A 27,206-nucleotide genomic window follows, 5' to 3' on the forward strand; every position below is an offset into this window, starting at 1 on the left:
TGACTCTTGAGTTGCAGACAGGTAATGGGCCACAACAGAGCAAACCCACAGCAGAGTCAGTCGAAGTTCAAGAATATTGGTAGGTAGGTCATCACAGAGCAGACCACTGTAGTCTTGTTAGAGATTACGGTGTTGGTGGGCCACCAGAGGTGCAGACCCACTGCAGTCCTTGTAGAAATAATGGTATTGGTGAGTCATCGAAGGTGCAGACCCACTTCAGTCCTTGTAGAGACGGCCAGCAGCCATCTGTTGCGACTGTGCAGGTGCACAATCACCATCGAAGAGTCTTGCGGACAATATAGCAAGTCCATAAACCACCACTTGTGCACTCACAAAGTTTTTATAATTGTCCTTAGAACCAGCAATGCTGTTATCCAGTCCCTTGCTGAATTATCAACACACGTGCAAACACTAACAGTCCCAACTTCTCACATATTGTCCATATACTATGACCAACAGAAACGTGTGCAGTGAAATGGGACTTACAAGTTAATAATATGATGAACTGGTGTCAATTACAATTTTATAACATAAGAATACAATAACAAAGGTACAAAATACATCATTAAAGAACATAACGATACAGATAACATTTGTAGTACAAGCTTTACAAAAGAATCGAAATAACATATATGTACATCAGTGTTACAGGCATTATGACATGAGTACATACATAAAAGATCAGAATAACTTTCGAAACATCAACTTCACACCTGAGCATTAACACAAAACAGAATAAATAATGTCTAAACATCTTTACAAAGTAAATAACATAGTATTTGAAAAATTCTACAACATAAATCTTATTAGCTAAACACTTAAAGACAGGAAAAAGACAAATACACAAGGGTACATAAACACATAGCGGAATAATACAAAAGGAAAGACAGGGTTCGTTTTCAGTGTGACATTTGGTACTGCAGTCCAACCCAAAACTTCGTTCTGTAGATCTTTCCCCTTATTTCAAAATTTGTTTCCACCAAAAAAAATCCTATCCAAGCATACTTTCTGTATTCTGTTCACATCCTCTTTCAAAATTCTTTTTTGGTCAAACCATTTTCTTATAGCTTCCCAATGCATTTCTTCCAATTCATCACAACCCCATCTTAAGCTAACTTAAATCTACTGAGGTCAGATGCTAAACTAAGGGACGAGGCAATGCAGCAGCACAAAACAATTAACACAAACAGCAATGACTAAAAAAAATGGAAATTGGCAAAGCAAGCTACAGTAAATCTAAATTACCAAGCAAATGCAACATTTCAACTAATATGAGCCAATGTGCAGCAACAAGAAAAATAAATCAGTAGTAAAACTAGCTTAACAGAGTAATACAAAGTGAAATTTAGTAGCACTATGCCTGGCAAACAGCAGCAGCAAATGCAATAACTTATATCTAAACATGACAAAGCTCAATCAGAAAAAATATTACAGTAAAAATGGCCATGTTTAATACCTATGTCACATCTTAACACTAGAGTGATGCATCACCTTGACTTACTCTAGCAGATAAGTTACCAACCTGTTAAAAAATTATTTTTGCAATTCCTGTGAAGGGAAATGTCTATTTGTGCTCTCTTTTCTACGAAAGTACATCATAAAATTATTCTGTACTGGGTCTGTAGACAGAAAATAGTGATATTAGCACATCTATTAAATTTTATTTTAACCAATGCCGCTGCAGCTAGAAACTTGATATTAAACAAAATGAGCAGACTCTCAACTAGAAAGACAATAGATGTAAAATGTTTCTCATCATTTCATTAGGCATTTTAGTAAATATCATAAATTAAAAGCTCCACAGTATAATCATATGTTTTCAAGTTTGAGCGTTTCGTATTTGCGATGCTTTCTACAAAGAAATGTCAATAGCGAGGATAATGGCCTCTTTATTTTTCCACCTGTGCCTCTGAAAGGCGCACACTAATGGCTTTTTTCCAGGCGATTGTCGCGCAGCTGGGTGCCCATGACGCATTACGTGAAGGTGGTCACTTAACTTTCTTACCGAAATATTTACGACGGCAGTGACAGTCTCATATAAAAATTTCACAGGTCGAGAATATGCGTTACAAATGTGTAGAAACAAAATCCTATCAATATAACAGAGTCCAAAAAAGTTTCGGCGGCATTGTGATACATTCACGCATGTATACACATTTCATAACTCTTTAAAGTACGATTCTCAGCTTTTTGGTCATAAACGTACCTCAACAGCATAATACACATCGTCATCGCAATAATAACATCATATCAGATCAATCACATCTCAGAATCGTCACAGCTTCTTTCAATAATTTCAAGACCTTCAATAAAGTCATCTACCTCAAATGTACTTCAAAAATCATGATCCCTTACCAAATACATCATTCTAAGCTCTCATATTATCACAATGGTTCCGAAAAAATATGAACAGTTCACAAAGTACAGACAAAATACGATTTCATAAGTGTGAAATTATCCAACTGTGTTATTGCGTAAACATGTGTCACTGACATAAAAAAAAAGTTTTGTTTCTCTGTTAAATAATCAGATAGCTGTGTAATTCTGTGTTGGAGAAATATGGTACCGATGTGTAAAGTTGCATAAGCAAATACCGTATTAGCTAGGGCTCCTTGTGCTTGCCACACACATGGTACACAAAGTAAGCGTGTACCCCCCCGAGGATAAATGTAATTATACCCTCAGGTGTTACAGATTACAGCAATGGAATGAAATGTATCACGGAAAACTTTCTTTGTAATTATCGTCCTCTGTAAGCAAAGTTCTGCTGAAGTCAATGTACTTACCTCATCATAAACGAAAGTGAAATGCTTTGCGTGTAGATATCGTAGTTATTACGTACCTTATCGTGATCAAGAAAGTACTATAATGTAACGTATTGTTGTGCTACCAAAAAGGCTGTCTCATTGTAGCTATACCACAAAAGTTACTACTAAACCATGTTTTACTTTCCAGAATAATATAGAAAAACTGTGCAGATATAAAACAGATACAGCGCAAAAGCAATAATATAAATTGTGTCATTCATTAGTAGCGTCTTGATATAATCGTGTAGCAGTCAAATAAACTAACCACTGTGTCATCTGATATCTCTCAGAAAGTACTTTAAATCCAGAATGTATTTTCAAATAAACCAAAATGTTGCATTAAAATCTCATTAGCAGTATCGGTACATGTTCTAAGTATGTGAGCCTTATGGTCGTTACGTAATCGTGCCACTAACAAGCAAGAATGTACACACACAATAACACAGTGTCGTCCGTTCACTATAACAATGCATTCGTACTTACTGTCTAAATATGTTCCCTAGATTATAGACTGGATAGTTTATTTTAAAACATAGTTACATGTTAACAGTTTCTAAGTGTGGTGTCTAACTTTTGAAGCTTTTGCTGTTTTTGTCTCTGATTTTGTCCCATTGTGTCTAACTGTTGCTGTGTTTGTCTCTGGTGTTGTTCCATTGTGTCTAACTTTTGAAGATTTTGTTCCATTGTGTCTAACTTTTAAAGATTTTGTTCCATTGTGTCTAACTGTTGCTGTCTTTGTCTCTGATTTTGTTTCATTTGCTGCATTAATTGCAATAATAATGTATTAGTATCTGGAATCTGTTCCTCTATGCTTTTCGGCAGTGCATTTGCACCGGCAACATTTACACTTTGACAAGCAGAAAATGTGGTTTGACTTATTTGAGAAAACGGTGAGGACCCAAAACCTGAGTCTACGGTATTCATAATATTGTGTTCAGTCATTTCGGATTCCTGAGGCGAGCTGTTGCCGACCGATCGATCGATAATGCTTCCCTGTTCACTACTTGTTTCACTGTCTACACCATTATTTGCCACCTGCTCCATTTTCTTATGCACAATTACCAAATTACTAGAATGAACATTAGTTAATTCATTACACGGTGGCGCTAACACACTGCTTTCGTCTTCACTGTCATTTCTCAGTTTACTTTGGAGCCTAGTATTACGTTTTTCACACGCCATTATTGTCACAATATTTCACACGACAACACAGAAAAGCACAATTTGAAGAGCAAAATAAGAAAACACATTAACATAGCACTGAAAATAATATCTAGTTAATTGCAAGCGCAGCTGCGAAATACTTGGGGCAAATCTACATGCATGCCACAAGTGTTCTACTGTACAACAATGAAAAACTACAACTACAAAGGAAATTCTCTCTATAATTACGCGCTAGCAATAAACAATGGTTACACTAACTACACAAACTACAAGAAAAAAATCAGAAGATTCCAGTGAGGTATCCTTGGCTAAGGGTCGACATATGAAACGTCCCCTTTGAACAATTATAAAAGACTGTGCTTAAACTGACACACAATATTTTTTGGCGCAACGCAATCTGACTTTCAGTAATCCCTACAAAAGAATGGCCCTGACTAACATTAACCTATACGTTTCACAAATCACTTACCTCACAAAAATCTTCGTTACTCGAACTACTGCAAAACAGCGAGCGCCTCTACTGCCAGCTAAATAAAAGATTCAAACTACATTAGCCACTAACTACTGATAGGCATAGTTAGTAAATGAAAGATTTTAATAGAGAACAAAAAATGTATTTACCTTAATAATCATAATATATATAGCAGTTCATGACATTCATTCTTACAAATCTACTGTTTCTGATGGACACACCTCCAGATTATCCATTCTCAAAAATCCGCCATCTCACTTCCCCACATCCACCACTGCTGGCGGCTCACCTCCAACTGCGCAACGCTACGCGCTGTTAACATCCAGCTGCCCAACACTACAATGGCAGACAACAATGCAAACTAGCCACAAACTGCACACAGCACAGCCAGTGATTTTCATACAGAGTGCTACATGGCGTTACCAATAAGAAAACCTAAACAGCCTACTTGCAACCTGTCAGATGAAATGATTCAAAATCTGCTTACATCCAGCAGCCAAAAGGCCATCAATATTTTTACTATAGCCAGTGGCGTGTAGTTCGACAGCGTCCTTGATTGTGGTTCCGATATTTTGTTTCTTTAGGACTACGTTGGCCGTAGTGGTTCCTTCTGCGTCTGGATGTTCTAAACACCGGATTCTGAAGACGCAGTGCTGTCCACCGGTTCTGCCATGCCTGGGTTATTCCATTGTTGTATTGGTTATTAGACATTAGGTGGATTTTGCAAGAGTGTTGGTCTACGTTTAAACTGTCACTAGTTTCAGTTGCCATCCGGTTAAGTGCATACAACTCCTGGCTGCCTGTCTCATCATTTACGACGTTGAGGGCCCGGCCGGTGTGGCCGAGCGGTTCTAGGCGCTTCAGTGTGGAACCGCGCGACCGCTATGGTCGCAGGTTCGAATCCTGCCCCGGGCATGGATGTGTGTAATGTCCTTAAGTTAGTTAGGTTTAAGTTGTTCTAAGTTCTAGGGGACTGATGACCTCAGAAGTTAAGTCCCATAGTGCTCAGAGCCATTTGAAAAAAATTATTTGAATTTCTGGTTGATAAGGCCTCCAGCCGTGATTGCAATTGGTATTAAGAATTTTTTATTAGATATTGTCTCTTAATAATGAAATTTTGTTGATTGTATTTTTTTAAATAGTTTAGTATCTCTTGGAGAAGTTTAACTGGTTCTTAAGAATTTGCTATCCAGGCCTTCAGCCGTCAAATTGTTTTTTGATTTGTTACTCTTGGGTCCTTCAGTCAACAAATAATTTGAATTTCTGGTCAATAAGGCCTTCAGCCGTGAGTGAAACTTGCTTAAGTATTTTTTAATTAGACATTGTCTTAAAAGTCAGATTTGATAGTTGTTCCTTATTGTCAACTTTATTTGCAATTGTTTCCAACTAAAGTGTACGTGATTAAAAAAAAACTGAGCAACCAACGGTAACTGATTACGGCCCCGCCCACACCGAATCCTGCCTTTCCCTAAGTACTTGGTCTCAATGCCCTTATGGTAGCGTCGGCAGGAGTGGCCGTGCGGTTCTAGGCGCTACAGTCTGGAACCGCGAGACCGCTACGGTCGCAGGTTCGAATCCTTCCTCGGGCATGGATGTGTGTGATGTCCTTAGGTTAGTTAGGTTTAAGTAGTTCTAAGTTCTAGGGGACTGATGACCTAAGAAGTTGAGTCCCATAGTGCTCAGAGCCATTTGAACCAACATTGTGATAGCGCTCGATTCATAAGTAGGGACGAATAGTCGGATCAAATTTAAAACTTCTCTTCAGTGTCTCATGAAATGAAACTGTTGACGGTGTTTGACTCATCGGATTGGGACTATGGTTCGGCGGCCACTACGGTGCTGTAAGAGAAGGGAAACCCAGTGTCGGCACTGGATTTTACGCTCTCCCGTCTCTCATCATCATACAACACAAATGTGACACACTCTACAGGCACATCCGTGACAGTCACCTCCTGACTCCAAACACACTTACGACACATCTTTCACACTGCGAACAAAGGGACCACTAGGCGTGAAGGAAGAAAATCATTATCTAAGCCGCTCAGTCTATCCTAGATGTATGTTCAGATAGATTGATGGCTACTCGAAGAGCATTAACACGTGAAGAAATCAGAGTTGCGCTCTACCAAAACTACGACGTCTCTTTGGCATTTTGTTTGTTTCGCTCATACATAGAACCGCACGTCACTCAGTGTTAGCCGTCGTGTGTTTTATCTCCAAGTAATAAGAAGTAGTTGATTGCATAGCTTCTGCGCTTTTACGTAACCAAAGCAATTACTTTTGACGCGAGTGCAGCTTATATATACAAACACAGAAAAACATTTATAATGATTGTTGTTGTTTTGTACTCAATAGAACGTTGTTCATGATGATCAAAGGAAGAATATCCTGATATTATTGATAAATGCGGAAGTCGATTAAGAATAATAGAAACGTGATCTATATCAGTTCGACGAAGTACTGAAGCGTTGTTTTTTTACTGTCCTTTATTTATTTATTTTTGAGGAAACTGAATTTCTTAGCGCTATATGATAAATGGTATTTTTTTATTTTACTACGGCATCCCTGTGTTTAATGTTACAAACCAATAATTTTCTAACAAAACCTGAATTAAACAGTGTCAGTTTCAGTTTTGTTGTAAATACTGTTAAGTTTTAAGTACCAGGCTGGAGGATAACTATGTCAGTCAAAAATGCTCCGTGAGTTACCTAGCTCTTTATGCACAAAGGAGCCAAAGAAACTGGTACACCTTCCTCAGATCATGTAGAGCTCTCGTGAGCGCGCAGAAGTGCCACAATATGACGTGGCATGGACTCGACTAATGTCTGCAGGAAACTGACACCATGAAATCCTGCAGGGCTGTACATAAATCCGTAAGTGTATGAGGGGATGCAGATCTCTTCTGAAGAGCACGTTGCAAGGCATCCCAGATATGCTCAATAATGTTCAGATCAGGGGAATTTGTCTTATGTAGGCTTTGCCGACCGCCGCGCAGTATTCTGCCTGTTTACATATCTCTGTATTTGTGTATATACCAATGTCTTTGGCGCTTCAGTGTATATAGTGTTGTTGTGTGTGTGCATGATGATGGTTGTCGAATTGAGAAAAGTATTGTTTTTTCTATATTATTACTCATGAAACTGACAGTTAATACGAGTGTATGATTCAGCATGAGTGACACTTAACTTGGAATAGGTAATTTTTTTCGTATTAGATGTTGGTCAGTGATATAATAAATTGTTGTAATGCAGCCAACAGTTACGAACTTCTTGAAACCCTTACATATCCTCACTCAACTTGTAAGCGTACACCGCTTCTGGTTATTAGGACGATCGCATACATAAAGAAAGGAATAGTTCTGTGTTACCGTGCCGCAGGTATCCAACACATCTGAAGTAGACGTAATGTGGGTACGACCTTAACTGACCAAAGATACTAGCAAAGTTACCGTAGTCTACGCTTGCTTACGATAGTCTACGGTATTCTATGGTAGTTTTACAACTGTGTGATATGCACTTCAACCTTTTGCGAAATTTTTACACGTAGCTGTGTTTCATGATCTTAGTTAACACACTTGCCCTGGCAAAGTAGTGGCTTGTTACAGATCTTTATTGTCCGAATTAAAGCACCACTTTTATAATCACTTAGAATTGCTTTAGCACGAGAGAGCTTTAAAAGTTTTTGCCTCAGGAATGTATCATTTGAAGTAGCTCTGAGAAGCTGCTCGTATTATTTCCTTCCACATTTGATGAGAAGACGCAAGGAGAAGTAACGATGAATCTACTGTTATTTGCCTACCACAGACACTTGAGAACAGTTTTAGGACTTACCAAAGAAAAATTACTGAGACCGTGGGAATGGTAGTTTTACCCAGCTCTCCAAGTTTGCGTGTGCAACGCAAGTCTCTCCGCCTCTGCCTCACTGATGAAACTCGCATTCACTTCAGCTTGCTTACTGTACTCTAGCCTTAATATCTCTCTATAGTTTTATGCCCACACTACCGTCTATTACTAAATTGACGACTCCTTGGTGCCTGTAATTTTGTCCTATGAAGTGATCCCGTGCTTTAGACAAGCAGTGTCGCAAATTTCATTTTTCTCCGCCGTTCGATTCAGCACCTTGTCATAAATTATTCTATAGACGTATGAAATCTTCAGCATTCCTCAGCAGCAACATGTTTTAAAGCAGGGGTGTCCCACCCACCGCCCAAAGCAAGTATCAATGCCACCCAAGGCGTGAGCATGTATTACAAGTTCGGTAAAAAAAAATCTCATGGAATTCCGTTTATGTAAAGTTATGATAAATTAAAACATAATCCTAAAGACGGGATGCAATACGCAGCCATACTTCTCGATCTGATGCGTGAATCCGAAAATCTGTTTCCAGATTTTTGAAATAATTATCAATTTTTGCATTTATGCGATACCTTTCACAAAAAATTTAGGTACGTGGCCAGGGAATTTTCATATAGAATGTTTAGTGTTGCAGTCTAACGTCCGACTAAAAGAAAAATTTGACCCTGCATCTTTGTCGGACTTTTACAAGCCATACCTAACCAGGGACAAATACCCCATGCTGCACAGTGTAATACTTGTCATCTTTGTTTGGAACAACATACTTTTGTGAACGGTTATTTTCAAGAGTAAAGTACTCAAAGAGTAAAAGTAGAGCCATAACCTCAAGTGAAGACCTTGAGAAAACTTCGAAAACTGAAACCACTTTTGTCGAGTCTTATATTGATACGTTAGTTTCCCAGATTCGAAGTCAAATGTCACATTAATTCTACACCGTCAAGTCACCTTAATGTGACCACGTGTAAAAAAGCATGAATAATCAGCTTTTGAAGCGTGGACCACTGCGAGACGTGCAGGAAGAGAGTTAACGACGCTCTGGAAGATACCGACAGGGATGAGGAGCCATACTGATTCCCGTGTCGTGGTCAGCTGCGCAATGTCTCTAACTTGGGGATCCACAGCGCGAACAGCCCGATATAGGTTGTCCCACGTGCTGTGGCCTTCTCCACCAGACATCACGGCGCCTAGAGTATCGGCAACCAAACTGACAGCGTGCAGCCGCGGGTTGCCCAACTGGCAGGCACACCGAAGCACTACACAACCGACAGGCAATATTGATGAACGGCCACAACAACAACCGCACCACAGCAAAGACACCAGCGGCCACCAGGGGCCACTACTAGCCCACATAAACATAAGGAAGAGTTCGCTGCAGATCCCGGAACTATTTTTACACGTCAAACCACGTAATGGAAAATAGTTCCGAGGTACTCTTACGCCGAAGCACTATAAAGGCCGGCGCTCGGCCGCACATCGGCAGTTCATCGACCGCCAGCAGACGTGGATAGCTGACACCCCGGCAGCCCGTCTTGGATCTTCTCGCTGATCTCTGGATTAGGCTTGGTATATCAGAGAAGTCTCTGGCGGAGACTAGTAGGAAATTATTTCAGTTGTTTTCTATATTATTCATGTATGTAGCTGTGATTCGAAGACGGATCACTGTTTTGTGTTGGTGTTATACTTGCAGAATTTGTTTTGGTTAATTTAACAGTCGAATAAATTCTTTTCGGATTTTGATCCTTATTTTCTTCTGCTTACGCAGACATATCACCACCGATTCTCGATTGGGTTTTAATCGGGCAGTTTGGTGGTCAGAGAGTACGGTAAACTCGTCCTGGTGCTCTTCGAAGCACACACTTGCGCTGCGAGCTGTGCTGCACGTTGCATTGCCCTGCTGGTAGATGCCATCGTGCTGAGGAAAAGCAGACTGCATGTAGGGGTGCACATGGTTCTCAAGGATAGATGCATGCTTATGTTAATCCACTGTGCCGTACAGAATCAGGAGTTCACCCTGTGAATGCAACCAAAGTATTCGCTAGACCTTAACGCTCCCCCTTTTTGCGACAGATGCAGGGTGTTCGCTTTCAGTCATTTCATGCCGATGGTGCCTAAAAACGTAATTCGTCTGAAAAGACCAATTTCTCCACTCAGTGGACGTCCAGTTGCATTACTGGCGTACAAATTTCAATCTTCGTCGGAGATAAACAGCAGTCAGCATCGGTGCGTTGACCAGGTACCTACTGCGGAGGCCCATACACAGCAGCGTCTGCTGAACGGTAATTGACGAGACACTGCTGATAGGACTTGGTTCGTCTCGGCGGTCAGTTGCTCAACAGTTACACGTGTATTCGGCCGTACAGATATCCACAACTTCCATTCACCTCCGTCATATAAGGCTCGTAGTGCACCTTAGTTACCTTGGTGCCTGTTTTGAATAGCGCCATTTTGCCATGCACAGTGTACTGTATTTTAGCTACGGCGGCACACAAACAATTGATAAACACTGCCATTTCTGAGGGCTTCCATTCTTGGTCCGAAAGCCAATGATCATGATCTTCTGGACCTCAGATAAATCGCTCCGAGTGCACCGTATTCCGCGTCGCCCAGATTCGCTTTACATACCCTCCATTGCTCGTTCTGCCCCCTGCCGTCTGTGAGTGATTATTGCACATTGTCGTGGAGCATAGGTGGTGGTCACGTTAATGTGACCTGACCTAGTATGGTTTTTAGTACTGATACGTAAAACTACGAATGAAATGTCGTATACAAAATACCAAATAATTCCATCTTGCCTTTTTTAGAGTAAAGAATCATTAATTTCTAAATTAGCTAAATGTGTTACATATATAAAAGACCTTCTTTTTTCCAAATACATTATATGCGGTCCAAAAGTACTCGTCGTCTTCCAGTGCGGCCCAGGTAAGCTAAAAGGTCGGAGACATCTGTGTCAGAGGCTTTGGTTCGCTCCTTGTTTGAAATATATGTCGTCCACAATTCAATTTTCTACAAGGCTGCACTACAAACAAATCTCGCCAGATAAACCTTCCTAACACTTGCTTTTATACTTTAATTTTGAAAATTTCTGTTTTCGAGCAACTTATTTTCTGCAATTACCAGTATGCACATTACATCCTCTCCACTACGACACAGTACAGTTAGCACACTGGAGTCGTATTCGGGAGGACGACGGTTCAATCCCGCGTCCGGCCATCATCATTTAGGTTTTCCGTGATTTCCCTAAATCGCTTCAGGCAAATGCCGGGATGGTTCCTTTGAAAGGGCATGGCCGACTTCATTCCCTATCCTTCCGTAATCCGATGAGACCAATGACCTCGCAGTTTGGTCTCCTCCCCCCCAAATCAAACAACCAACCAGCAGAGTACAAAGTGAACCAGTAATATTTTTATTTCTTCTGTGATTTTGGCTTTATTTTTGCGAAGAGGAGCCTTGCAGTAGATAGCTGTTTAGAAGCCAAACCGCCGAAGGTAACCTTTGGTGAGGAAGGGGGAAGGAAGCGACTCCAAAAGATAGTTAAAGGTGCGCGGTTGTAACGACCAAGAACAAGAGTCCTTGTTTAGGACAAATTTTCAAGCGTATCGACATATTTATTAACCTGACTTACCAGTAGACAGCTCAAAAGTTTTGATGAATCAACTAAAGTTACTTCTCTTCTTTTAAATTTCAGGCTATTGAGGCGTCGTCCAATGAGTACCTCCACTGAAGAACAATCGCACCCACAATGGATCAACCCCGATTTCTTGCAGGCTGCTCTGAAACAGGAAGAACCTCCGGGAGAAGACATAATAGAATCGATAAGTGTTGAAAATGCGTGCCCAGAAGGCTCCGGCTATATCAGCCGCATCTTCAGAGTGGCTGTCTGCACCAGGGTCAAAGGAACGTCCGAGCGTGCAGAGAGACGCCTGATAGTGAAGTGCTCTGCCGACGAAGGGCTGGTGAAGGCCGAGGCGGACAAGGCAGGGGTGTTCAGGGTGGAGTCCCTGGCACTGGGCAGCGTGATGCCGGAGGTCCACAGGCTCCTGGCAGCTGTCGAAGGGAGCGCTTTCCGCCCCCTGGCTGCGCGCTGCCTCCGCTGCGGCGACCACCCGGCGGACTTCCTGGTGCTCGAAGACTTGGCCGCCACGGGCTTTGTGATGGCGGAAGCGGGCCGCCCGCCGGACTACGAGCACTGCGCAGCCGTACTGAAGGCCTACGCACGTCTCCACGCCGCTTCGGCGAGGGTCCTCAGAGATCGCGCCGACTGCAGAGAACGTCTGAGGGCAGACCCACTGGCCAGCGTGCGGGATTACATGCTGCTGCTGACCGGGGGCACATTCAGGGCTCTGGCGGACCAACTGAAAGCGTATCCCGAGTACTCCAAGTACGCCGACAGGTACTTACAAATCAGGGATGATACAGTGGATCGAGTATTGGAGGAGCGGAGCAATAGAGACGTCCACCTGCTGGTAATGCTCCACGGAGACTGCTGGATGAACAATATCATGTTCAAGTACGACGCAGGGAAAGTAGCTGATGTCAGGTTCGTCGACTTTCAGGTAAGCACGTGTTATTCTGTCACTGATAGTCGTAAGGAGGACAAACTCGACTGCAGTGATACTTTGTATTCATATTACGAGCCGGCCGATGTGGCCGAGTGTTTCAAGGCGCTTCAATCTGGAACCGCGAGACCGCTGCAGTCGCAGGTTCGAATGCTTCCTCGGGCATGGATGTGTGTGATGCCCTTAGATTAGTTAGTTTTAAGTAGTCCTAAGTTCTAGGGGACTGATGACCTCAGATGTTAAGTCCCATGGTGCTCAGAGCCATTTCAATCATTTGAACCATGCTACGATTTTTAACTCTAAATGAAATTTTAGAGTACCTTAATCGACATCTAAGAACAGAATCTTCTCGGTTTACAAGCTACACCAATAAAATTCTCGAGCTTTCGACACCTGCCCCCGCCGTCGCCATCACGGGCCACTGACCGCTGGGTCTAAGCCTATTGGTCAGATGGAACTAAAGGAAACTCCACGGAGCATTATTCCCGTTTCACTGTGTATGGATGAGTACAAAATGAGGGAGTATGAGTGAATAGACCGCTACTGTTCAGTCAGTAAAGAAGTGTAAACCATAAAGTCTCTTCTGGTGGTCATCTTTGGACGTCCATGAAGAGAATTCGGGGGTTCTTCGATTAGTGAATTGCTAACGACGTGGAGCATAGTAGTAGTTTTCGTATGGTGTCCGATAGATTTTTACTGCATGACTTGATAGATGTGTTGCCTAAAGTGCGTGTTGAGAGATCGAGCAGCGTCCGTTGTAAATCTGAAAATTTTGTTCCGGGAAGTCTGCAGTCTTTTAGAATGTGTATCGGCGGCTGCCGCTGATCATATTTCTAAAGCAGGCATCATTGGCGGAAGTACGAGGGTAAGCTAAGTTTTGCAATCCCTGACAGTCGATTGCTGAAGCTCAAAGCGTATTCGGCTTCCATATCTTGGAGGCATGATGAAACATTGGTTTCAGCCGATATCCCTGCAGCTTACTTCCTATTTTACTAGTAGTCACTCTAAAGTACGGTGCCAAAGCTGCCGAATCGGCTTCCTCCGCCGAGTCACAAGCTGGTACCAGCTGAAAGCGTTCGCTATTTCTCGCTTACTGTAACATTTTACTCTCTACACTAGTTTCAGACGCCGCAGTTCAGGCTGTAGACGACCATAATCGGAAATCGTATGTGCTCTGTGTCAAAGTGTTTAGGGCTGCTTTCTTGTGCACAGGGTAATGAGAACTACACTAACGGAAAAAATTCCAACACCCAGAAGGAGTTGATAGGCATGTTTCTACACCTGAAAGATGATGCGTATTCAGATTTCGCACCAGTCGCATAAGATTGGGTGCTAGTAGCACCACTGTGAGGATTTGCCTTAAATAAACGCTCTCATGGTCGTGAGCATTAGTTATCTTTAAGACTGGACATGACAGTTAGTCAAGAATGTCTTTCAGGTGACAAAGACGCCAATAGCAATACCTCATTGAATTTTAACGAGGTCGTGTAACAGGGCTATGAGGAACTGGATATTCCCTCTACGATGTTGCGGGAAGACTTGGCAAGAATGTTCCCCTGTACGTTAATGCTGGCAGCGGTGATCACGGGAATGTACGGTCGCAAGAACAGCGGGCTCCGTACGGCAACGTGACGCTAACGGGAGAGAAGACCACCGTGTTCGGCGCATGTCTGTGGTGCATCGTGCGAGCTGACATCCCGAAACTGTTATGGCTCACAGGCAGTTCGTCTTCGTCGAAATGTCTTGGCTCAAACTCATCTAAGAGTTGAACCGCACGTGTCCCATTACACGCCCTAAATTAGGCCCTTGTGACCCTTTGGTTAAATTGTCTGTCTGATGGTCATTTTGCGAAATACAAAGTTAATACAACATATAGTAGCAGTAATAATAATATCGGGAACTAAATTAACGACCCATAAATGATGTAGGCCACACAAATGCGATTTGGTTAGAATAATGTTTATTTAGAAAGCAAACTAAAAGCCCCGCGGTAGCACACAAAGCGAAATTTTCTAAGTCGTTAAACTTCCTAACTGCCTGAAGACCGACTGTCCGCTTTCGCGTCTGCATCCGAACCGTATCCTTGGTGTCTCCAGTCGAACTGTCCGCTTTCGCGTCTGCACCCGCGCGCCGAATATCCTCGCTCAACTGACTAGAGCAGTTCCCTTTCCTGAAGCCGTCCATCTGATTCGCTACAGCTTATTCTACATTATTTTACATTTTAATATATTAAAATAATCAAAGCTTGACCACTTTCGCGTTCTAATTAAAGTGACAATAACATCCATTACATAATAAACGTTAAATTCTTTTACATAAAACCAATAGAATTTCCTTCTTAGCTTTCAATACCATGACCAGTACCTTTCACCAGTGTGCTTTCTGATAAATAAATAAAGAACAAAAGTAACTATTATCCACTAAACTTTACAACAAATATTCTATTCCCTAATGATTCAATAAGGTGTCATGATGTCATCGTTCGATGTGTTTTGTGTGGAGAAAATGCTGACCTGATGCTTCACTGAAAATACTGATAGTTTAAATTTACTGTATCTTTTAAAGAAATAAAGTTACAGAGCTGATATTTACCAAATTTGTCATATTAATGACGCTCTTTTATACGAAATGTCGATCGTTAAGATCAACCAAAGCGTTCAGATTGTAGCATTCAGGTCTTTGTTACAAAACTTGTCAATTTAACTTTAACAGTAAATCGTAACTTATTATAGATAAGACCAATATTCAAGTTTTATTGGGCTCACCATGAAAATTTATCTAGGATGTCAGATTAAAGTTACTGAGGCTTGATTCCCTGCATTACTACAGAATTAAATAGTTTTCATAAGAGTTTCCCTTTGTGGCCGATCTTAGGTCAGCCATATTTAACAGTGCTACATCTCCTTGGCCACAAAAGCCTTCTACTGGGTTTCCCTATGACGTAGGTTCTCGCCTGTCTCACTCACGCATTACAGCGCTTAGACCCATCTTGTGCTGAATCCGTACCTTTTGTGGCATCTGGTCCTGGACGACAAGGTTCGTTTCACAATCCCTGAAGGATGACTCTTTCGGCCATACACTTAACTTAGAGCGAAATGCTCATTAACTCACAATCGTACTGCAACTGCATCAGCAATCTGAGCAGCAGTTGTCACCGCAGTGACACAATGAACTGTTACAAATTGGTTACTTCAAGGACACTTCAGGACACGCCCTGTAACTTGCATTCCACTGACCCCAAACCACTACCACTTGCAACTTCAGTGGTGTCAAGCGAGAGTTCACTGGAGGCTAGGGTGGAAGTCTGTTGGGCTTCCTGATGAACGCTGGTTCTGTCTCGGCGTCAGCGATGGCCGTGTCTGCGTTTGAAGGAGGCCAGTTGAAAGCCTTCTGTGTGCTAGACACACTTGGTCAACATCTGGAGTTATGGGCTGGGGTGAAATTTTGTATGATGGCAGGAGCATTCTCGTGGTTATCCAACACACACTGACATCAAATTTATGCGTAAGTCTGGTGATTCGATCTGTATCTATTTTGGTGCCATTCATGAACAGTATTCCCAGGGATGTTTTCCAACAGGATAACGGTCGCTAACATACTGCTGGTGTAACATAACATGCTCTGCCGAGTATCGACATGTTGCTTCTGCGTGGTCCATCACCAGATCTATCCCTGTATTGACCGACAAGTGTCTACAGCCATGAAGCGCCATCCTACGATCTGACATCCGGCACCTGTACAAGACAATGTATTAGCGTTTGCGTGATTGCATTCAACGTTCTGGCTGTTACTCATTCATTTATGTGCCAACGTTTCACATTTGCAATGGTCTGTCTCGCGCTTACACTACACTGTGATCATGCAGTGCTAACCACTTAAATATGTTATCTAGATAGGTACTCCTAAAATTTCATTGCTCTGCATTACATTTTTTTGTGTTGTGATTTTTGTCCGTCAGTGTATTTTCGTTCAAGTACCACACAATGTGGGTTGGCTGCGTGCACATTTAATGACCATGTCAGCCTCATCCCATCCGGTAATGGTTTCACGCCGTCCGTCTCCAGCTCAACAGTAACTTTTGCGATGGCATGCACGTTATTCACGTGATTGACAAAATGCTGGAGTGCACTGGACGAGAGTGGAACCAAAATTGGATGCTTGGCGCTTGTAGTGAGACGGGAGTAGTAGTTGGCAGTTTGCAACACATCACGTCGTTGTCTTCCACGGTAGATCGCAGCTACCGAGAGCTACCCAACTCGTCTTCCGCATCTGCGTCACTTCGATCCTTTTCCTGCCGCTCCTGTCGAATCCATACTAGCGGAACACCATTCCAGCCACGGCAGGCAGCAGTTCTTACTTCTGAAGACGATGGCTGAGAAAGCTGTCGACATTTCGACGATTTCGTCTAAATGAAGCAGCTCGAAAACCTCCACGTCGAAAGACTCCGGGGAGTCTACATCTATGCTCCGCTAGCCGTATTACGATGCGTGGCGGAGGGTACTTCTGTATCACTATTATCCGTGTTACATTCTAGAATGCTGCATGAGATGAAGGATTGTCTGCAGGCGTGTACGTCGGCTCTATTTTCTCTGATTGACTTGATGCGGTCATTTTGCGTGTTGTATGTCGCAGGAATTAATACGTAGGTTGGAACTTTAACAGTGACAACACTGGTGTAGAGGCACTATGCAATGGAATCTACTATCGTCGCTGATAGCACACGTTGTTGACATACCTACCTTGCCTCCGAGCAAATGGACTCGCCCGTCCCACGTCACCGGTGTGCAATCAATCGAGAGAAACACAGTCACTTGTGAGCGAGTGGTCTAACGTAACGGTGTCACTATGTTTTCGAAACAGTAACAACGAAGTTGTATCTAGATTGAATGCGCCAGAAGTCTTACAGCACGACAGTGTCTTCAAGGTCTTCAAGAGGTGTGCGGGGAATCGGCATTGCCATAAAGAACAGTGGCACGTTGGGTAAAAGCCTTCAACGGAGGTCTGCAAACTGTGCAGACATGCATCGGGCAGGTCGTCCTAACGTCTCTGAAGAAGTGCATGTTGTTGCTGCGTTAATGGACAGTGTTCGACGCCATATGATTCGTGAGCTCGCCCACGAAACCGGACCTAGCAAATACGAGTGTGCTTCGCATCCTGAAGCAACGCCTGGGTATGCAAAAAATTGCATCACGATGGGTTCCGCATAACTTGACGGAAATGCAGAAATGGAGGCGTTACGACGCTGCTCATTCTGCGCAACCCACCCACCATTTTGCACGACAATGCGCAGGCGTATAAAGCACAAGCTGTGGCTGCTCTGTTCGGTAGATAGGACTGGGAAGTACTGTACCATCCACCATACTGCCCGGATTTGATTCAGACGATGAAGAACCACTTTGTGGCATTCGTTTCAGAACTGTTCCAAAGATTCGACAGGCAGTACACCACTCCATTCGCACCATTAAGAGAACAGGCTCTGCTAACGGTATACTACGCCTTGCACATCGCTGGCAATGGGTTCTACATAACGCTGGCGACTACTTTGAAGGACAGTAACAGGTGTAAACATGTAACTCTTTTCTGTTTGTTGTGAATAAATAGCTGCCACTATTTAAGTTCCAACCCTCGTATGTTGCCTGAATCATCTTGGAACATAATCTCTGAATTTCAACTGCCATCTTCTAGGTGATGCAGAAAGCCTCTCTTGCAGCGTATGCCATAGCAAGTTGTAGAACATTTTTGTAACGCTCTCGCCGGCCGTGGTTGCCGTGCGGTTCTAGGCGCTCCAGTCCGGAGCCGTGCTGTTGCTACGGTCGCAGGTTCGAATCCTGCCTCGGGCATGGGTGTATGTGATGTCCTTAGGTTAGTTAGGCTTAAGTAGTTCTAAGTTCTAGGGGACTGATGACCACAGCAGTTGAGTCCCATAGTGCTCAGAGCCATTTGAACCATTTTGTAACGCTCTCGCACTTACTCAATGAACGAGTGACTAAACACGCCGCTCTTTGTTGATCTTCTGTAAATTGTAGCTCGTAAATATAGCTCGTAAATATCCCTGACTGACCAGCAATACACAATAGTCGGTTTAAGGAGTGTTTTGTAAGCCACTTCTTCCTTGGATGAATTAAATTCCCTTAAGATTCATCCAATGAATGTCAGTTTGGTTGGTTGGTTGGTTTCGGGAAGGAGACCAGACAGCGAGGTCATCGGTCTCACCGGATTAGGGAAGGAAGTCGGCGTGCCCTTTGAAAGGAACCATCCCGGCATTTGCCTGGAGCGATTTAGGGAAATCACGGAAAACCTAAATCAGGATGGCCGGACGCGGGATTGAACCGTCGTCCTCCCGAATGCGAGTCCAGTGTCTAACCACTGCGCCACCTCGCTGGGTCAGTTTGGCATCAGCTTCTCCCAAACCTAGTTCTATGTGGTTATACCGCTTTAAGTCGCCGCGAACGTCTTTTGCTATGTAATTTACTGTCGTTACTGTTTCCAATGAACCATCGCGAATGGAGTAATCGAACGGCAATGGATCTTTTCACGTGTTTACGAACCGTACCTTATATTTACTAACCTCAAGATCAACTGAGAGTCCATGCACAATTCGTTATTCTTCTGCAGGTATACTAATCTTCTGATGTTACAATAACGGCATAGACCGCCTCACGGACCTTTCGACATTATCTACAAGAGCAATTATGCCTACATTATCGTTTATAAACAGCAGAATATCGTAAGGTGCATTCTGAAAAAAGCCAAATACTAGTTACGTTTTCACTTAAAACTTCCGGGCTAATATGCCGTGGTCGATGTATAAAACTCTCCCCTGACGTTTCGTCTCCGACAGCGGGAGACATCCTCCGTGGTAATGCCCCGCTTTATCTCCGAGGACGTCTCCCGCCGTCGGAGACGAAACGTCAGGGGAGAGTTTTATACATCGACCACGGCCTATCAGTCTGGAAGTTTTAAGTGAAGACAATACCGGCCACGAAAGCATACACTGTATGATCACTAGTTACGTTACAATCATTCTCCTTCGTTCATCCGCTGTGCAGTTAAAAATGATTGCCCGTATATTTCTGCATGCGCATTGAAAGCCTTTTAACGGGTAACGCGAGGGCCGTGCAGTAAGTAATGCAACACTTTTTCTCTGAAAGCAGATTGGTTTTATTCTGGATTACAATATACAACATTATTCCCTACTCCTTTGGCTACAAACCAGTGTTTTTCAACAGACTCCCCTTTCAACACGACGCCCTTACGCCACCTTACTGGGAGCGCCTGTCTCCCTGCGTACTACCATTCTACTGGTCGACGTCGGAGCCAGCGCATTGTTGCCTCAATAAAAAGAAAATGGCTCTGAGCATTATGGGACTTAACTTCTGAGGTCATCAATCCCCTAGAACTTAAACCTAACTAACCTAAGGACATCACAGACATCCATGCCCGAGGCAGGATTCGAACCTGTGACCGTAGCGGTCGCGCGGTTCCAGACTGTAGTGCCTAGAACCGCTCGGCCGGCGCTGCCTCAATAACCTTCTCGTCATCCACTTACTGCTGACCGTGGGGTGCATCCTTCGTTGGGCCGGACAGACGGAGATCGGAAGGTGCGAACACCGGGGTGTGTGGTGAATGAGGAAGAACATTCGAATGAAGTTTTGTGAGCTCCTCTAGGATACGCAGGCTGGTGTGAAGCCTTGCGTTCTCATGGAGAAGGAGAAGTTCGTTTGCGCTTTTGTGGCGACACACACTGAAGCCGTTTGTTCAATTTCCTGGGGGTAACACAGTACACTTCAGAGTTGGTCGTTGCTCCACGAAGGAGGACATCAAACAGAATAGCCCCTTCAGAGTCCCAGAAGACCGGCGCCATGGCTTTACCGGCTGTGGTTGCGGCTTTGAACTTTTTCTTTGGAGGAGGGGTAGTGCGGGCCCTACTACAAGGATCGTCGTTTGTTTCCGATTCGAAATGGTGAACCCATGTCTCCTCGCTTGCTACGATGCTCGACAAAGAATTGTCACGATCAGCCTTGTAAAGCTCACGAAATTCCGCAGAGCTGGTATTTTGTTCCTCTTTATGGTCATCTGTTATACGGCGGGGAACCCAGCAGACACACACCTTCAAGTACTCCAACTAGCGAATGAGTGTGTCAGCACTACCAACAGGACGGTCCATTTGAGCTGCGAGGCGTTTGATTGTGATCCATCAAGCACCTAGAATAAGAGTCTGCGCACGTTTCAATATTGAAGTCACAGCTGTGTGCGATCGGCAGCCACGCGGGACAACTGACAGTTCTGCGTAACATTGTTGCGATGATGACAGACGCCTCACATAACGACTCACCATGCTTTTGTTCATTGCCAGCTGTCCGTAGACATTCTGCAAGCACCTACGAACATGTGCGATGCTCTGGTTTTACGCCAAAAGAAACTCAATAACAGGTCTCTGCTTGGAACGCACCTCCATCACTGACGCCATTTGCAAGGCTACGTATAGTGCCACCACATGTTGTCGGAACTTTATGAAACTGTAAGGACTGAAGCGGCAATATTCGACGAAGTTCCTCTACAAATTCCGCGTTTTTCAGTCGAAACTGGCCGAGAAAAATGTTCTGTATTATTTACTGAACGCCCCTCGTAACATCGTTTTTACAAGATGTTAGACGATGGCAGAAAATCGCTTTCTTCGTCGCATGATTTTCATTGCTCAGACAAAACGTTCGAGAATATTGTAAGTAATATTTTCCTGGAGAGGATTCTGTGCATGTTCTGGGAATCAGACCGATGAACAAAAGTTCGATATCAGATAATCACAATTACGTAACTCTTTGAGGTAACGAGATATGATAAAATTTGTAGCATGTCCAGTCGGGTCCGGACTGGATATCATCACGGACCAGAGACGATCGACGAACTGATAACGTAAAGGAAAATGAAGCTGTGCTCTTACTGGGATGTTGGGGCATCCCCGGCTATCAGTGAGCTCCAATCCGGCAGAGATGAGCTAGGACAAGTCTGCATGCTTAGGATCTCTCTCTTTTGTGTGGCTCACCGACCTGGTATAAACCTTTATAACTCGTACCTCATTGGTTACTTTCGTGTTACACCTTGTAACACTCCTGCATAGGTGGGTGAAAGTGAGTTAGTTTATATTCCTGTTGATAACGATGAGGAAAGGGGGAGAGGGAAACACATTTTCTAAATAGAAAGTACCGAAAAGGCTATTAGATTAACATCACAGTCCCAAATTCTGAATCACCAACAGCCGTGTAACAGACCACGCTTCATCAAACATTGTCAAAAAGCTTGTTAGTCAGAAATTTCGTGTGACGACGCGTCCTGCCCTTCTCCGCCAGATACAGTTTTAGAACTGATCGGTTGTAGAACTGAACAAGGCCTTCTAGTATGAGAATTACATATGTTATGAAGTCCCTCCCCCCTCTCTACCGACCCTCCCCCATATGATGCAGCGGTAGTCAGAGTATGTAAATGTCATGATGTGGAATGAAAGGGTCCTGGGGCGTATGTTATCCCTCAGGTATTAAAAATGTCTGCTAAAGGATCATAGGGAATAAATTTTCGACAAACCTATTCCCACAGGGATGGTACTGTCATTCTGCAAAGTCGCATTTCTCGCCCCTTTTCATATGCTGTTGAAATTTTGCGGGTATACCTAACTGAACAAATGAAAATAACTCGCGCTCAAATACCTCTCTGATACAACGACCGCTACCTTGATTGCCCTCAATAGGTAAATATCGTCATCCAGTGGCATACCAAATCATCAATACAATTGACACTCCCCCCCCCCCTACACCGCACAACAGTGCAAGCTTACTTGGTTGTGGTTACGTGGTAGTATTTACCAATGACACGCCTAAATTTTACTATGGATGTTTAAAACAGCTTCTACACCGTATTGGAAGGGAGGACTCGCCATATTGCGAGCTATGAAGGACAAGATCGCATTAACTATATTGTGCTCGCCTGCCAGTGACCATTCAGGCAACGAATACCATACTTTGTCAGTTGATGAACTTGAGATACAGTGGACGTCGCTGCACATCACAGCACAACATCTCTGTCTACAATCGATGTCAGGGTGTTGAAACTACTGTAGAATTTCTTTGTTGATGAATGTCGGAAAAATTACAATATCTGGCTCAGTCAAGGAAAACACAAACATAATCTCTGTAATGTTTACAGATAATAAACTCAACATTCGGAGTTGTGAGAGTCTGTACGTGGGATATTTGCGGTTGTAAGCGCAGGGAAAAGAACGTGGTCGCGTTGCGGCGGGGAGGGGTCGGTCGTCTGCGTTCTCTCTCTCTCTCTCTCTCTCTCTCTCTCTCTCATTCACGAAAGTCCACCTACCTTGATCTGCTTCTTTCCGACGACCCTTCACTCTGTAGTAGCAGATACATGCTAGGCAGTGTAAGGCAGCGTTGATGTAACCACAACCTAATACCTGCCGCGCAAAGGCCGCGTAACTCGAGTGGAAAGTCAGTTTCTCAAAGTTCATTTTTTAAAAATCGGGCATTCGGAGGATGCAGTTTACTTGCAGAAAGCATTTAAAATCAAATTGAATCTGCTTTTTATTCATATGGAAACAGATGAAATGGCTATCAAGTCCGTATTTAATATCGTAATGCTATATCATTCAAAGTTCACTGTCTGTACGACATAGTTGCACTCGAAAAGCAGCCAGAATTTTTGCAAGTCCGACCCGACTAATTTTCATGTTCTACCAGGTACCGACCCCACAACTACTCGCGAGTTAAACATTCGGTCGTTTCAGTGGTCTTCATCGAAAGAAGTGCTCACCAAAGCATTCCGTACAGAGCAAGGAACATGCCACGCGGAATTGTTACTACGACCAGGAAGTTCACATGCTCATAACTCTCAAACTATTTAATTTAGAAACACCAAACTTTCATTAAACTGTTTGTAACTCCAGTCGTTTCGGTCACGAGGTATTCTAACCGCAATTTACTCACTATTTTTGTCATTTTTCAGATTAATTTTACAGAGCTATCTAATACGGTGTTAGTCGCTTGCTAACTGGCCTACGGATATCTACAACTATTCTACTCACTGCCCACACCACTAAATTCGCACGGGAACATGTTAATGCTGATTGGCTGTTGATCTAAACGACCAATCAGAATGTTCCTTCCAGATCATTCTCGCTGCAAAAGTTGCTTATCCAATCAATAATCTGATAGTAGTTAACACCATTAAAACTTCAATTTCTAGTATATTGTTTAATCAAAATAAGTAAAGTACGAATTATTCTCCAAATTGATAAATAAACTTATTCCGTCTATAACTTTCATTCTGGTTGCTTTTCTACAAAAGCAAGCTCACACCGTCATACGTCATCTGAATCATAGTTGCACCATAACTTTCCTACGGTCTATTTGTATAAGGTTTTATCAAAAATGACATATTAAGTTTTAACGTATGTCCCACATACACTATCTCAATCATTTTCAAGCTCTCATACCACAAAATACAATCAAATAATAATTTTGACCGATTTTTGTATTACGTAATGCACAGTGACTAAAGTGTTAAAAAATAAAATTCTAATTAATTGATTTTTGTGGACTGGTAACTTTGTAATGGCTTCAAATGATAATGCAAGTCAATCTGTATTTGTTCGTAACATGTTTTTTTTAAAAAAAACAAGCATTGGTTTTAGGACTTGTAGGTAATTTTCTTTATCTCCGACGCTATAATAAATAAAAATCTGAAATATTGACAGCATCATTCCATTAATAACAAAAGGCTGTGTACCAAATTTGAACAAATTCGGATAATAACTAATTTGGATTATTTAGATTCCTAGAGGGTTTGAATCTTCGTATTGACTGACAGTTACGCTATGCAGTTCTCACGGCAGGCAGCGCCAGCTGCGCTATTAGTAAAGCGACAAAAAAGAACATAGCCATCTTGTAGCCACCGCACCAAAAGGCTGCGTACCTTACTGCAACGAATGTCATCTCGTAATAACTTGCTACGTTACAGTGTGATTACAAATTTGTATTATATATGAGATGGTTGTATAATTTTTAGATCAAGGACAAATAACAAAAGCCATCTCCAAAGGAAAGATTAAAACGAAATTAGTCCGAAAACACTCAGCATGCCAACCTTGCGGTCATGTGCCTATTGCAGTACGAGGTATCTCTGATTTATGGGCAGTGGGCACGGTAGTGTGCGACCCGTCGCTGCAGCTCATAATGGGTAACATCGAATCTATCAGGACTGATTAACAAAGATTGAGACAGATCCTTTTCACAATTTTTGTTACTCCATTTCAATGTTTACATTTTTTTTTCAATGTACGCATCTCCTATTTGAATGCGCTTTTTATATTGTCGCTGCCAGTTCTCGAACACATAGTGCAAGCCATTCCTGGTCAGGTCCTTGAAAAATCAGATATTTCTTGAGCACTGCTTCAGAGTTCTCAAATGGAATGCCCCAATGCTTTGCCTTTAGTGATGAGGAAAAAAAGTTACAGGGTGCAAGACCGGGGCTAAAAGGCTGATGCGTTGCACAGGTAATTTTGAATTGAACCACACACTTCATGTTTTGATATGAGACGTGAGGTTGTGCATCGTCATGATGAAGCCGCCACCCAGTCAGAGAAAGTTCTGGTCGTTTCCGTGTAATGTGCTTCCTCACTTTAGCCAATACAACTGTGTAGTATGCAGCTGTAACATTAGTGTGAGATGGGAACTGCATTTCATGGCATTCAAACAATTTGATTGCCATCGCTTTACTGCAGATGGAACACATTTCACCATTTTCAGTGTTGCAGAATCTGGTGATTTCCATGATCATAATGATGGAGCCATGATTCATCACCGATGACAATCCGTTTCAGAAACGCATCTCGCCCATCAGCAATAAGTCGCTGCACCTCACGGCTTTGCTCCATTCGCACAGCCCTTTGTCTGGAGTCAATAGAAGTGGCACCCAAGGGTCACAAACACGGGTCATATGGAGATGATCATGGACAGTCATAAAGACACTGCCATACGAAATTCTTTGCTCTTCATGGAGGTTACGTGATGTTATACCCTGAACCTCACGGCCAATCATAGCAGCTACGTTGATGTTTACTTCAGTCACAGCAGCAGCGAAAACACCAGACCCACCTTGCTTAACACAGACAAATCGGCCTTTGAAGCTCTTGACCCACCTAAATACTGTTGCGCGAGGTAGCGTGTCTTCACTGTACGCGTGCTGCAGCTTTTTGTAAGCTTTAGTGGCTGTATGGCTTAAACCAACAAAAATTTTTATTGCGCCGTACTGCTCGTTCTGCGTCACCTCTGTTGCTTGGTATGCAAAATGGAAAAAGCGTCTACAAAACAGAGCGTTATCAACAACCTACTGATACTAGGGTGACGCCACCTATGGACATTTTACATAAAAACTCGCCGTTTTGCAACATTCATGGTATAGGTAGGAAGCTGTCACGACAGATACAGGAAAAAGTCAGTCACTGTCCTTGTTGATCAGCCCTAGCACGATGTAGCTCGGAGCCACAACAGTGTTCGGAACGTTAGAGCAATGCTGCGTATTCTAATACCAACTTGTCACTTTATACATCCTCCTTTATCCACAGGATTGCACATGCAAATAATCGTAGCATCCTTTGAACGAGCCAGAATATCTTGGCTGGCAAACTCATTATTATCTGATTATTATCCGTCGTTCTACATCACTCCCAAATAGTCAACGCGTTCTTTTGCCTATGCAGTCAAAGGAATAAAATGGATTCAGCTCGATACGAGGACAAATTAGAAACAAGGGGTACAAGAAAGTTGAGTTTGCTTCCAAAGAAAACATTTATACAAACATTACGGAAAAATGCACAGCTGCTGTAAGGTATGGCTTCGCTCTTGAGCGAGAAGCTAAAGTGTCGATCGATGACAGAGTGGCTGGAATTTACAGAGAATAAATTTGCAACTGGTGAAGGTCATGGTGCTCTCTTTGTGCTCACCTGACAAGATGAAGACACTGATCTTCCTCGGTGTAGGGTATTCTATTTTGACCCAAGGCTTCATAATGTGGAGTGGGGATCCAAAGTAAACGTTAACATGTGTGTGAGTGTGTATTATGTGTGCGAGAGAGAGAGAGAGAGAGAGAGAGAGAGAGAGAGAGAGAGAGAGAGAGAGAGATTTATGGAATATTAGAAGGACAACATTTCTGGAATAGAGTGCAGTCTCAAATGTTTATTTCGTGTTAAGTCTAGAATATCCTGCAGAAATCTCTTAAGAAAGCCCTATGTTTTGATATCTGTTTTGCAATGCTTACATTTGCCTTTCGTCGATACAACATTTATTTTTTT

General features: G+C 42.9%; 1 protein-coding gene across 1 annotated transcript in view; it reads left to right on the forward strand.

Moving 5' to 3' along the window:
• LOC126235255 (uncharacterized) overlaps nt 1-27,206 on the forward strand; it is a 141,116-nt gene that overhangs the window by 75,671 nt on the left and 38,239 nt on the right. Inside the window, exon 4 of the mRNA XM_049943985.1 lies at nt 11,983-12,850. Coding sequence (XP_049799942.1) covers nt 11,983-12,850 — 868 coding nt within the window. The remainder of the gene's footprint in view (nt 1-11,982; nt 12,851-27,206) is intronic.

Source organism: Schistocerca nitens, chromosome 2 (assembly GCF_023898315.1).
Source record: "Schistocerca nitens isolate TAMUIC-IGC-003100 chromosome 2, iqSchNite1.1, whole genome shotgun sequence".
Lineage (NCBI taxonomy): Eukaryota > Metazoa > Arthropoda > Insecta > Orthoptera > Acrididae > Schistocerca > Schistocerca nitens.